The sequence below is a fragment of the Colletotrichum navitas genome (assembly GCF_030913465.1).
Source record: "Colletotrichum navitas strain CBS 125086 chromosome Unknown LY79scaffold_106, whole genome shotgun sequence".
NCBI lineage: Eukaryota > Fungi > Ascomycota > Sordariomycetes > Glomerellales > Glomerellaceae > Colletotrichum > Colletotrichum navitas.
The window spans coordinates 62,848-76,252 of NW_026850652.1; the positions used below are offsets into that span (position 1 = coordinate 62,848).

General features: G+C 54.5%; 4 protein-coding genes across 4 annotated transcripts; 2 read left to right on the forward strand and 2 right to left on the reverse strand.

The window, feature by feature from the left end:
* Positions 1 to 320: 320 nt before the first annotated feature.
* On the reverse strand, positions 321 to 1,345 carry LY79DRAFT_44556 (uncharacterized protein). Its single transcript, XM_060553178.1, has one exon. It carries the CDS (start codon positions 1,222 to 1,224, stop codon positions 646 to 648), a length of 579 nt encoding a protein of 192 aa, XP_060408465.1. The 5' UTR covers positions 1,225 to 1,345; the 3' UTR covers positions 321 to 645.
* On the reverse strand, positions 1,346 to 1,875 carry LY79DRAFT_44570 (uncharacterized protein). Its single transcript, XM_060553179.1, has one exon. The coding sequence runs from the start codon at positions 1,734 to 1,736 to the stop codon at positions 1,467 to 1,469; it is 270 nt and encodes an 89-aa protein (XP_060408466.1). The 5' UTR covers positions 1,737 to 1,875; the 3' UTR covers positions 1,346 to 1,466.
* A 7,608-nt stretch (positions 1,876 to 9,483) lies between these two features.
* On the forward strand, positions 9,484 to 10,232 carry LY79DRAFT_569968 (uncharacterized protein). Its single transcript, XM_060559108.1, has one exon. It carries the CDS (start codon positions 9,576 to 9,578, stop codon positions 10,074 to 10,076), a length of 501 nt encoding a protein of 166 aa, XP_060408467.1. The 5' UTR covers positions 9,484 to 9,575; the 3' UTR covers positions 10,077 to 10,232.
* A 518-nt stretch (positions 10,233 to 10,750) lies between these two features.
* Positions 10,751 to 11,695, forward strand: LY79DRAFT_44743 (uncharacterized protein). Its single transcript, XM_060553181.1, has one exon. It carries the CDS (start codon positions 10,845 to 10,847, stop codon positions 11,487 to 11,489), a length of 645 nt encoding a protein of 214 aa, XP_060408468.1. The 5' UTR covers positions 10,751 to 10,844; the 3' UTR covers positions 11,490 to 11,695.
* The last annotated feature ends 1,710 nt before the right edge of the window (positions 11,696 to 13,405 follow it).

Sequence of the window (13,405 nt, forward strand, 5' to 3'; positions counted from 1 at the left end):
GGCGCACCAGAGACAGATGCTGATAATCGCAGGTGGAGGTTTGATGAGTGTGATATCTTGTAAGCCCTTTAGCATGAACATGTCGCTCCTGATATGTCCGCTCTATACTCGTCGCGAATCCAACGACTTTCGCCATACTCTGCCGGCCGTATCAGGCACTCTGACCGATCCAACTTTGTCTCGGAAGATTCGCATCACCATGATCAAGCGGGACAGAGCCTGCCAGGCCGTCCATGTGAGATCACCTGCAACACGGTGTCCATGCGCATAGGGTGGGGGGGATATTCTGCCTAGGATCCTCGGCGATCTAACCATACGGCTGGTGATTGCAGGAGTGACCGGCTGCCAGTTGCAGGGACGCCATCTAATGGTCAATATCGGCGCACCACACTCGCATGAAGGTGAATGCCATATTTCCCTTCCAGGACACGACCAACAGCGGGGGCGAAAGATGTCAAACGAGAAGGGAGAAGCCTGACCCCGACGGCCATGGTCTGGTCTGCATTGCGGATGGCTGCATGTGTCAAATGCAGCAGTCTGAATAGAGCACCGGCATATTGACCGACCCAGGGCGGGTAAGTGTGGTAAGCACGAACATGATCTGTCATGCCTGACAGCAGTAACGAGAATGGGTCGGAGTCGAAATTAGTTTCCAGGGTGGCCGGTTGCGCTGACCAGCCCGTTTTTATTGCCCATCGGTCCGATACGATTGTAGGCGATCTCTTCCTCCGAGATGGGATATGCCAATGAACACTTGCCAGCAGCACAACAAGCGTGTGTTCCTGCCGCATTCTCATGGGTATTGGTAATAGCAGTGCCGCCGTAACGGAACCAAGGATCCCTATCAAACGATGACGATTGAGGTACAGGATCGTAACTTTTGGTATACCTCAGAGGTACCTCCAGATCCCTAGCCTCAAACCCATGCATATATGGCCAAAACAACCCAGCGAGAGGATCGAGAAGTGATTTCCTGATACCGATTGCCAGATCTGGAGCATGGCCCATTAAAACGGAGCGAGGCGAGCCAAAACACTCTGCATGATTTGTTCGGCTTTTGGAGACGACTTCCCGAAGAGGCAGTACTTCCGACAAAGCGGTGATGGATGGTGTGCCGCCATCGAGCGGAAAGCCAATCGAGTAGCGTGCAATGTAAGGCGACGGGGGGGTGTGATGTGGACCAGGGCTCATGGTGTTTTGTAATGGGCCGTCTTGATCCTGCATGAGATCGAGCGAAGCGGGCGAGATCCAACAAGGGATATTGAGGTCAAGGTCGCCAGTTTTGTATAATGACCGAGGGGCGGATGCAGTGCTTGCCAAAGCTGCGGCCTCGAGACAGTTGTTGGCACATGTCGACCACTTTAGCTACCATATCATGGACATCCGAACGCGACGACGGGCATTGGAAGCAGCATGGAATAGGAACCGTTGCGCAACTAAGCACAACAAAGAAGTAGATGGAGACCTCAGTGAGCAGGGCAGCTGAAAGAAGATGAACCTGCTGGGTTGGTAGGAGCACTGAATGCATCGTATCGTAGATTGCCAGGAAGGCTGGTTGGCCGTACATTGTCGATCTCATCTTGGTTGGATGGAGGCGTGTAGTAAGTTAGCGGAGGGCCGGGGTGCTTGACAGGAGGGTAAGCAGCATGAATCCTGCATATGGAGTGAAGATGCGGTAAGGAGATCAGAGAGAGACGATGGACTAGGGTGTGGTGCAGAGTCATGGGCACGCCCATTGGACAGCTGGTGGTGTTGCTGCAACCCGCAAGTCCACTTGTATGTATGTATGATGGGCTGACTGGGTGACTGGGTGGTGAATGGACTGATGTCGAGCGGCAAACCACCTCGCTTCGGTGTTTGGGTGCCGCTATTCCGGCACCCAGGGTCCTTAGCAAGTTACTATGCAAGTATCTCGCGGCCTAATATGGTACGTGATGTGGTTGTGTGAGCTCGGACACCCAGACTTATCCGATCGGCGGGTGCTTCGACCGTAAATAGACAACAGCAAAAAGTTTAAGCGGGTTTCTGCTTTGACACCAACAAGGACGAGGACTCGAGTACCCCGTAAGATGGCCAACGCATAACAGTGCTGTCGACGGTAATGTCGGAGACGAGAAGCGACCGTTTAGCATGATTCGATCTTCTGGCTCGCTTGTCGTGGACGAGTGGACAAATGATTGTCGAGCCCGAAGAAGAATCAAATACACTAGGTAGTGTACAAGCAGAATCCCAGAGAGTGGATGTTGCTCCCCTCGGCCAGCCATCGGCTGGTTGATTGCGGACGATGATCGGTATGAAGTTTTGTGACCCTTGGCGATAACTGAGGGTGATGATGGTTGGAGAGAGAGAAAGAGAGAAAGTGGAACCCGTGTCGAGAGCGGCCAAGTTGAGAAAGCGATCGTCAAAAGCTCGATCAAAGGGACGTGGAGATTGAGATGGAATATGGAGATGAAGACGGAGACGGACACGGAGACGATGGGAAGGCACATGAACTGGGCAGGTGTGAAATCTGTCTGCCTGAGCATCGAGAAGTGGAGAAGTAGTGACGGGATCCTTGGCCGATTGGTAGCCACAATGGGCCCCCCAATGGCTCCTGGCCGTTTCAACTTTTTTCAACGACCTAGGTTTAACTTCATTCGAGAAGAAACAGTTTGGGGAGGGGTGGATGAAGAGGGAGGGAGACAGACAGACAGAGAGGCCGGGCAGGCACGACAGGCAAGGCATACAAGGCAGGCAAGGCACAGGCACAGGCTCCAGGACAAGGAAGGAACGTCGGGAAAACGCCATCGGGCACCCGCCGCAGCTGTCAAATGACGGGTAGACTCCACTCCACAGCGAGGAGAGGCGGGAGAGGACACCGGTGGGTACAGGGAGGTGCTAGGCTCCGTACCGCGACCGACGTAGGCCTGCTTCTCTGGGCGCGCTTTGCCGGAACTCCTGGGGGGGTTGAAGTCGAGGTACTTCGCGAGCGCCACATGTGAAACTGTTACTAGCCCTGAACCTCGACAGGCAGGCAAGTACCATGGGCAGGAAGGCAAGGAAAATCCGGCGAAGGGACAGCGAGCGGGAGACCAAATAGGAAGGAAGGGCATGTCAGGCCCAGGCCACCCGCCTGCTACGGGGAGGAACCTTGCTCCTTGCATTTACACGAGACGACTTGGGGGAAGGAGCATCTCGGTAAAAATAAAATAAAAAGTCAAACCAAACTTGATGGCTGTGGATCTGGAAAGCCGGCGGTCCCATGGCGACAAATCCAGACATTGGCGACAATGAGAAAATTGAAACGTATGTCTGTCTGCCTGTCTGTCCGTCCGTCTACGTGACGCCGGTGTAATGTAATGTATCCGTAGTAGGTGGTTTACAGAGGTAGGGATACAAGGCGGGCCCTCTTGAGGTCGCACAGGTACACAATAGTGACCATACACAGTGGAAGTAGTAGTAGGTGGTGGTTTACGCAGTAGTTTAATTGGGGAAAGGGGGGCCTCTCGAGCCGGAACCTTCTTTCCATCACGATGGCTGGCCACCTGCCTCCGTTCCTACCTTTGCAGATTTCTGACAGGCCGGGGGACCCCCTCCACCCTCTTGCTTAAAACGGGCGCTGCACGTTGCTCTGTGAGGTTGGCATCAGTAGCAGCCCTCACTTTTGGCCAAACGTCTCGCCGCAATTCATGTGCACGATAGGTAAACTTGCCACGGCCCATTTCCAACCCGAATCGCATTTTGGTTGCCTTGCCGGCGGTCGTACCGCGCACGCGGACCTTCCGGCACCCTCCAACCCCGTGCGCCGTATGTCACATCAGCTTTGGACCGAGTCCCTTCACGATTAAGCAAACGGTCGGGCGGCTCCTCTCTCACGATGCGATGATTCCGAAAAGAGGCAGTGATCCCATCCCCCCCCCCCCCCCCCCGCGGCTGGTGAAGGCGGCCAGGGGCGGCATGGAATGGCAGGTGGGGGGAATGTTCTCGTTGCTTTCTCGTCTACGAATACTACTCCTTGAAGCAGCATACCTCGTGTTATATTACAGCGGGCATCTTTCCGTACCGCTGCAATGGAACCAGCCCCCGGCTGGGACACAGTGTGGAGGGATGGCACTGGTACTTTACTACGTTGCCATGCAAGGGAACGGCAGGGTACGTCTGATGGTGCTTTGCGGACGTCGCATCCGAGGCCGTAGCGGAGCCAGAATCACGAACTTCTCGAGATTGGGGAGGATCCCAATCGGTGGAGGGCGGGTACGGATGCAGTCCGCTCAATTGCGAACGTACCAGAGTGGATGAAACGGTCAACACTATTCCTTATCGAGACACATCAGTCGATGTGCCCTGTAAAGCGACATGCCTCTGACTCTGTACAGTAAGTAGTGGAGATGGTGTATACTCACAACTCTGGCAAGCTCCAACAACTCGGAGTCAGCTATTCTGACTTCTTGTGGCTTTGATCCACCGTCTGTCTCCCTTTGTGGGACCCGCTCCAATAAGGGAGACGACGAGAGTCCCGCTCCTGTCGTCCCAATCTGAATGTGCCGCTGATCATTCAATCTCGTTACAATATTGATGCTGTCTGGTGACACATATGGGACTCGAAATTTTTGCCAACCAGAGGCCTGCCGTCCTACGTACGGCGGCCATAAGCCAAAGGAGGGCCTAGTTGTATTCGGCATCGCGGCATCTGTGCTCACAAGATTAGTATATCGATATGCTTGCTTGCCCCATCTCGCGTGGGAATTTTATCGAGATCCCCGTTTGAGCCTTTCCTGGTAAGCTCGACAAGTATCGTACAGCACCGGGACACTTCAAATGCTGCAGGTGGCTATTCCACTTGATGCCCTCGTTTGACTTCACTCACCTGTATGCTCGGGAAACATTCAGGCATACCATCCTTTGCAACCACCATCATTGTTTTCAAAGGGTGGCGTGTTGCTAGAAGACCTCTTCCAAGTCCACCATATTGCGAGGAATTGTGATGCGCCCGTGGTCAAGCCGCTGGTGCGGTTCATTGACAAGGCTCCCCATGGTCTTGAAGTTGGAGGGTGATGGCCCTTGCCATCGTGTCTATCAACGGCAGGGTCGCCTACAGAAATTGTTAGCCAGTTGATCGACGAGCTCATGGGGCCACTGGGCCACTTATCTGCCGAAGGGTCCGACCTCAACCTAGGAGACATTTCGCTAGTTACTCCATGCCTCGACCAAAGCCCAGAAGATGTTCTGGAAAGGATCTGGTGTGAAAGCAATGTCGTCTTGATTCGTCAATGGCCGCTGATGTGTTGCTGGGACACTTATCCAACAGCCCACAGACGCAGGGCTTGATTTTAGCATCTGTACACGGACGTCCGGGATGAATGAGCCGCTTCATGTGCGCATATACGAGGGCTAACAGGCTTCATCGTGGTCGTTGAACGCGTTCTGATGAGGCAAGCGGCCGTTGTGAGCGTTGTCCGTATAATCTGACCGTGTTGCAACTGGCAGGCGTCAAGTGTCACGAGCATGAGCCAGTGAACGGTTCAGTCACACAGTCGGCATGCACAAGTTTCGAACATTTCCAAAGCCCGTATTGCTGGCCGCGCCTGCTAGGTAGTCTGAGCCTAGGTATTCGCTGATCTCCGCTTCAGCAACTGCTGAGGATAGAGCCTAAGCTTTGCGGATCATGGTACGTTGGCTGTTGCCAAGCTATAGCCCCTAGGCCACCAGGGCGTCCGTATGAGGCCATATAGGCGGGCCCTTCAGGTGATTCAGCGTCTTGATAATTACTGTTCGCGCCGAGCCTGCCTCCGCCTGGGGAGGCAAACCCTGTTGAGCCCGGCCCGTCTCATCCAAAGGCTCCTCCATTTCAGTCCATGAATTCGATCGCATGCACGTCGGTGGCTGCGATTCGAGTTAAGGAACACTGGGCATCAATATCTGTCGTTGCTTGGAGATGTTAATGTCGATCTTAACCGCGGTGTAGCCTGAAGCGACGAATAATAGAAGTTCCGACATCAGGTCTCGCGGCCCGAAACGCATCCACGCTCAGTTTCGCGTGGCCGTCTGACGTCGTGCACTTTTCGGAGTCATATCCCGGCAACAGAAGGCTCCACAAAGCTGTGAAGCATAACTTCAGATAGGCAACAGTTGTCTCGGGGTTGCGAGATGAACTTTGATGGGCCGAAACTGTTCTTGTCGGGAGGGAAAATAGTCGTCCGTGGGTGTCACGGCCGTTCGCAGACGGGTACCTGTCTGTGCAGATGCCACTCCGTATCTACCTCAGATGGGATACTCTGCTTTCCGAGCCTCGGCAGAGAAGCGTTCAGGTGAGGCTAATGCCCTGTCGTGCACAGACACGTAGGTATTCATTCCAACCGCAGTAGGAAGTAATGGGAAGGGGACAATTGAACATGCCGAGCGCACTCGAGCAAGAATTATAACCGGCATATCCCGGCAATATGCCAGGGTCTTCAAACCTGACATTGACGCTTCAAGTTGACAATGAGGTATAGGGCCGTGCCGGCAATGGTTACTCCTGTCGATACGATACTTGACCAAGGTGTCTGTCCCTGACTTGATAACAAATCCTCCCGACTCAATATAATCTTTATGAGTTTGTGAAGGTTTGCTAGTAGCACCGCGGAGTTGTTTTTGTTGTTGCTGTGGTGACGATTTGCCGCAACTCGGACTGTCACTTTTTGTGACGCTATTGGTGATGTAAGAAGGATCGTCATCTCGTAATTGTTGCCAGTCTTTGCTGGAGAAAGTGAGACCAAGAACACGGAGTTTAAGGTGTGTCGTAGCGTTGTGTACCACGCCAGTCGCGAAATGTTTCACTCAAGGCTTTTCCAAGACGGCCTAGATCTTCAAGGTCACTCCCTCACTGAGATGCAGCACTGGAGTCTGGTCAAGAGGCAGATCTTGCCATTTTGAGGATCCGGTCAACAGAGAATGGGGGGGAAAAAAACCAAAAACCGCCGCTCTTCGTCATTCAGGTTACGATAGAGTCATTCATCGGGTACCGGCGCCCAGGCCCAGATATTGTTGGCGAGATGCTTCAAGGTATCAGCTAGGCCCCAAGAGAAGAGATGAGACCCGTAGATCTTGTAGCTTCGCCCTCAATACACTCGAGTGGTGGAGCCGAAACACCAAGAAGTCTGCACCAGAACAGTAATGATCGGCATTGATATGCGACGAGCTTGCAAGCATGTTGCCCGAATGAATCTTGTGCAAGTAAATTGCAAAACAAGGGCCAGCTTTATGCTGGTGCCAATTTGGAGGAGGTTGGGAAGGTCTGCATTTGAGGGTTGCGACGGAGGAGGGCATGATATTGTAAAATGCCCCCCCAGATGGGCCAGCGTCTGGTGGCAACACTTTCTTCCGGTTCTGGCGCTTGCCATTCAATATCTAGACTGTTTTCAGGGCAACCACCGATGGCATGCTAGGGTCGGCACCAGCGTTGGTGTTTGAGCCGCATATAGCGAGATATCCAGGCGTTTCGACATCTTGGGTGTACGATGGGTTTTGATCTACGAAAACCGGTACGAGATCTGATAATCGTTTAGCGACCCCAAATTTTGATCCATCTCTGCAGACGCCTGGGGCTGCGACGAATGGCCGTTCTTGGGATATCAATGAGGAGCCGCCAGGTCGGTCAGTTGCCCGCAAGCCTTTGGCGGGAACGACAGGGGAGCATGACCAGGTCGAAGATTTGTTGTTCTTGTGATCAATGACATGATACGATTCAGCATCCCGATCGACTAGTAGTATGGGGGCTGTGGGTGGGAGAAAGGCATCTCGGTCATTGACTGGCCACGAGAGTGTCTCTGGCATGCCCGATCATCGCCGGATGCGCTGAGACGGGGGGCCTGGCGATGCGCTAAGGGCCCATCTGGAAAGACCCCTGATTCCCCCCTAACAAGCGTTGGTGGCCCTACTAGTCTTAAGCCCAACTCGGGCGGATGGATGATTACAACAGGCTACCGGCAGCAGGTTCTCTACCTACAAGGTTTGCTGGCCCTTCATTCATAAGGGGTAAATGGGGCAGCCTGGCTTCTGGGTCGATACGAGCCGTTAAGATACAGCGCGAGGATTCAAGGCAAAGGATAGCCAGGGGCGATGCGGAAACCACCATTGGTTCGTAGTGCTGGATGCTCCAGAAAAAGTCAGGTAGGCCGACAGGTAGGTAGGTAGGCTGCCGGAGACTTGCCCCCTCTGTCAAACATGAGTCGGCGAGGCAAGAATAGACGGCCTCATGCCGGGTGCGACACAGCTGGAGTGTAACAGATGAGGACGTAGCTGCGACGGAGGAAAGACAGGCTGGCGTTGCTAGCGCGATTAGGGTGTTGGCTTGCGACGGGTGACACGAACGAGACGATGAAGTGGCCGAGCAGCTGCGTTGCCGCCGGCTGCGATGGTGCGTCCAAGCTGGCCGAACGGCATATCGGAGGTTGATCTTCAGGCCAGCGAGATTGTGAAGGATGCGACTTTTGGTGTGGCTACCCTGGATCGGAACCAAAGGCAGAGGATGCCTGAATGCCACCCTGTACCTCAGTGGTCAGTCAATCCCTCATGATGCCCTCTCCCTGGGTTTTGCCAAGTGCATCGCGGAGAAAGAGAGGTTCGCCCAGGCCAGGCTGGGATGTGTCTCGTCTGCCATCACCCGCTTGCCCATGGCCACCCGGAAATAAAAAAGGCGGAGGCAGAGGCAGAAGAGCACAATGATGGCCAAGCAAGACGGGGTACTACTCTGACATCTGCAGGTCGTCAAACGGTTAGGCCAGACGCAGAAGGGGGCGCAGAGAGTTGCATAGCGGTTGCAGCAGGTAAGCAATAGCGAAGCGCAGTGCGACCCTTTGTAAACCACGGGACGCTGGCGGATATGAACTATCACAAGGCGGATTGCCATTGACCAGATTGTCGGGGTGAAAATCTGACAGAAGAGGCTCGGCTAGGCGGATGACGGTGTGAGCCGGGGGCATCTGCGGCATGTCTGAGCTCAAGCAGAATCTCGGTCAACGCCCGCCAGCCATAAATGGGCTAGCCGGGGACGAAGGCGCTGAAAACATGGGCGAGATATGACGTACTCGACGTAGGGGGGTGATGGCGGTGGTGCATAGAGATTCGGCGATGGTGTCGCTTGTCTGGTAAGCCAAGACCAGGTGATTGGGACATCTATATCCCAAGTCGGGATCCAACATCGGTGTGCACCATTGGGGTGGGCCGTTGCTTCTGCCCTTGCTCCTGGTCCAATAGAGGAAGCGCGATCTGTCGGTCGGATAAACTAGAATTTCCTGCCCAGGCCCTTCGGGACAACTTCTCCACTACTTTGGCTGGAGAGAACATCGGCGTAATGGAAGCGGAAAGGGCAAAGATGTGCCCGGCACACTGGGTGAACAGTGAGTAGGCTGTTGACACAAGATGGATGGCCGAGGGACACGTGTGTGTGCGTGTGGATAGCACAGTCAGGAGCGGGAACTGAAGAGACGAATTGGGGGGGGGGGGGGGGGGGGTAGGCGGCAAGGGGGAGGAAAAAGATCAAGAAAACGGAGTGGTGGAAAAATGAGTGCGGCGTATGCGCGGTTTGCGTGGGTGCCGTATCGGGAGGTGCTCAGATGGATCTAGATTACATAAGGGATCCGGATCCACTTTGTCCGATGTTCCTGAGAGTCAGGTACCTGCACTGCACTACACTACACTTCACCGGTACCTTAGTAGTACCTGCCTGCCTAAGTATCAGGTCAGAGAAGGTTTGGGTCGTGCCGACAACATCAAACAAAACCCAACAACCAGACACTTCAGACACAGGGGCAAAGTACGGATACTGTATTCGTACCTTGCCGGTCGGGGTGGCAGTGAGTGACCTGGGCATCCAGGTTGCTTCGTTACCTTACAGGGCATCCAGAAGGGGTAGGCGGACTTATACTTGGCTGCCGAGTGTGTTGTGTAGCACGTGGCCGCTGGAGGGGCAGCTTCTCAAGGGCAGCTCTTCCTCGGACCCACGCGCCTCATGCGTGCCACCACGTACGGATACAGTCCAGATATTGTGCCTATGCACTGCGGGAATCTCCGTTAGCCGTTGCCGTTGGCGGGGCAGTCATGCCTGGCCGAGATAGGTTGATTGCCCCTGTCTCTGAAGAAGTCAAATTATTGATGGGTTCTGTCCCAGGGCAAGAGTCAAGAGTCAAGGACGGCAAGTCAAGGGTAGCCAGAGTGAGTGACTGGGGAGGGAAGGAGGGTGAGAAAGGAGGGAAGAAGGAGGGAAGGAAAGCGCAGCCTGCGCACGCTCTCGTTTGCTTTCCTTTACTTTCCTTCTTTTCTTTTCTTTCGGGACGGCAACGCACCGGCCGGCGCGGTCTAAGTTCAGACCGAAGGTGGGAAGAGACGAGGGAGGGCAGGAGCCATGTCCCAAGTACATATCTTATCTACCTACCCACCACCTAACGCAGGTACCTTACACTAGGTACCTATAAAGTAGTACTGCAAGGCCAAAACTTAACCCAACAACAATTCCAGTCGGGTCCGGACCTGAGTCCGGGCCTCGCCTGCCAGTCCCGCGTACTAAACTATGTAACGCACTATGGCACCGTAGATGGGGGGGTATCCATCACACTTTCCTTCCGTATCCGTTGCACGCGACTGGCTTGTCAGCTCATGGTCTGCCCATTGCCATTTGTTTCATCGCAGGGCAGCTAGTCTCCCATCGTCACCCTCGAGCCCGGACCCCGACATCACCCGCTGAACATTGCGTTCAATTGTGACGCTGCCCATCCTCATTTGGAGTCTTAGGCTCTCTCAGCGCACGTCGTCTCCATACCCACTGGCGACTTTGGCCGGATTCTCGACCACCTAAACTGCCTAGACACGAGCGGAGAACATCGACCATGACAGTTGCCTGGGACATACCCAGTAACGGACATCCGACAAGCAAATTGTGCTTTCCTTTGCGGCGGGGGCGGAGGAGGGGCCGCGCTCATCACGCAGACTCCTCACAACCAGGCCAAGGTCAATTTCACAATAATCCCCTGAGTATGTGCAAATACCGGGACTATCCTAGCGAGCGACGCTGTGAAAATGCCGCCAGGGTTGGAAAGAAAAAAGTCACTGCAAGCTTCGTAGATCAATATCGGCGGGAGGAAGATATATGGATGATGGGGCGGGTGGGAACGGAGACCGTCCACCTTGTCATTCCGTATTGCTTCTGCCCGGCATCGACCGATCTGGTATACATTCGAGGCATCGATTTTGCCATGTCTAGACCGGGACATCCTCGATGCCGCCTCGTTCATCTACTGGTCCGACCATCCTGGAGTCTGTCATCGCACAAGCATCTATACTCTTCGAGTACTTCAGAGCCCTCGCCAGCCGCGAGAAAAGCTATCATAACCTCATCCAGTTTCTTTCCACCTATTGTGCCAAGAATGCGGAGCCCGCTACCTAATCTGATCACACGTCGGCGCGCACACGCAAAACCGCTGCTACCACCCACCCGTTGGGTCCATCACGGCTGCCGCCGGCGCGCCATCTGACCAACGTCATCAACGATGCGGCATCTAGACTACGAAGGACTGGAAGTGCGTGGGTGCTAACCCGCTGAAGCCGGTGCCATCGCCGCTAGCGACTCTTCGGCTGGGATTTCGCTGTCCCCTCCAAGAGCTACCACTGATCATGATCCTGGCGAAACCCCCCATGCCCAGCCGCAGACCCCCCGACGGGCCAATCTGCGATCCATTCATGACGGCGGACCAATCGTCAAGGGGCATCTCCCCCTGCCTCGATGCAATGACCTCCAAAAATCGTACCATTTTCTTTTCGTCATCAAGATTGCCAAACTGCGTGTACTAGACGAGGCGCTCAGCTGCGGACGAGGCCACTGCTGAACAGTTATGCCAAAGGGCTACAAAGTCGAATTGCTTCAAGGTTCAACCGCCCCCGCATCGTCTAGGAAGTCATTAGTCGTGGGAGTCTCCGGCTACCCAAGTTGACGTTGCTCTTGCTGTTGCTGTAGAATCCCATCGTCGATTCGAGATGTTGAGTCACGTTCCTTTGGTTGTGACTGAGATCGAGCATCAGCCCTTGCTTTCGGTGGAAGTGGCTGTCCCCCCGTACCAGATATCTTGGGAGGAAGGGGACAAAAACCATAGCCAGGCGGGAGAGATAGAGAGAGAGAGAGAGGATAGCGCGGGCGGAAAAAAAGCCCCCAGGCATGAAGCCCTGAATGCAGACCATCTGCACATCAGTCAATTAATCGACATTTCTGTCGCCGCCAATCTGGGTGCTGAGGGCTCCCCTCTTCCTCGCACCCTGGTCTGTCGACCGGACGGATACTTGGGCAATACGATGCGTTACCTGCCTTGCCCTGGTCCCCTGTCCACACTGACCGGTACATGCAGAGAGCTGCACCCGCATCTCCCTCTGGTCCACCCACAGCGATGCTCAGTCCAACACACCGCACATCTGGGCCCCGGGCTTGGATACCTTGCCCTCCCCACATGACCCCCCAAGAACAATTGGGAAGGGATCTGGTCCTCAAGGAGCAAAGGGAAACAAGGGCGACGTACCGCCGTTGAGGCACTGTACCGAATTCCCCAAGCACCTTGTTGTCGCGCAGGTACCTCTCTCTGCGTACATTGAGCCTCTGTGCAAATACCGTCGTCTCTCCTCATTCGACCGAGAGCCCACTGCTGCTGCATTGTGTATCCAAGGGATTGATAAGTCGAACCAAGGTTGACAGATCGACTTCCTCTGCACCAAGCTGTCCGATCCCAGCATACAAGGGCATTATGGGCTCCTTATTCTTTGATATCCACTACGTGCCTACTGACCGAGGTACTTACTTGTATACCTATCCCCTCACATCTTGCACCTAGTCCTGGATCTTACCACTCGGTTGCTGATCTCATAATCACCCATGTCACTTCCTCTCAGTCGCACGTTCGCGTTTCCTCTCTTCTACATTTTCCTCTTCTCCCTGTCTCCCTTCTTTTCTCCGCCATTCAACAATCCCTTCTCCCCGGCAATCATCACCAGATTGGCTTTTTCGCCCAACGAGTTAATGTCCCCATAATTCACTGCATCGAGTCACGGTTCAAGACACCATTTCAACAGTGAGGCGCGAAGCAGTCGGTAGCGATCGCGCGCCTAATCCAAGCGATAGACAGCCAGCGCCCTCCCCCATTACGCTTTCACCCGCGCCATCATATCTCTCATCTGGCATAAACATTTTCTGAACGACCGGTCGACCGCCTCCGTGGCTGTAGAAAACACGCCTCTCACTCTCTTCAGCACTCGTTGGAAGTGCGCCCGCTTCCCAAGGCGCGCTAGACCTATACCAATAAGCAACGGCACTGAAAAGAAATCAGAAATCCCACCAGCCCAGACCGGGCCCACGGTATTCTGGCAAGTTCACGCCCCTGTCGGAGTCTACTGGCCGACTCCAGGCTGG

Coding starts and splice junctions, on each gene's coding strand:
- LY79DRAFT_44556 (XM_060553178.1), bottom strand. CDS start 1,224: ATGCAGGATCAAGACGGCCCATTACAAAACACCATGAGCCCTGGTCCA.
- LY79DRAFT_44570 (XM_060553179.1), bottom strand. CDS start 1,736: ATGGGCGTGCCCATGACTCTGCACCACACCCTAGTCCATCGTCTCTCT.
- LY79DRAFT_569968 (XM_060559108.1), top strand. CDS start 9,576: ATGGATCTAGATTACATAAGGGATCCGGATCCACTTTGTCCGATGTTC.
- LY79DRAFT_44743 (XM_060553181.1), top strand. CDS start 10,845: ATGACAGTTGCCTGGGACATACCCAGTAACGGACATCCGACAAGCAAA.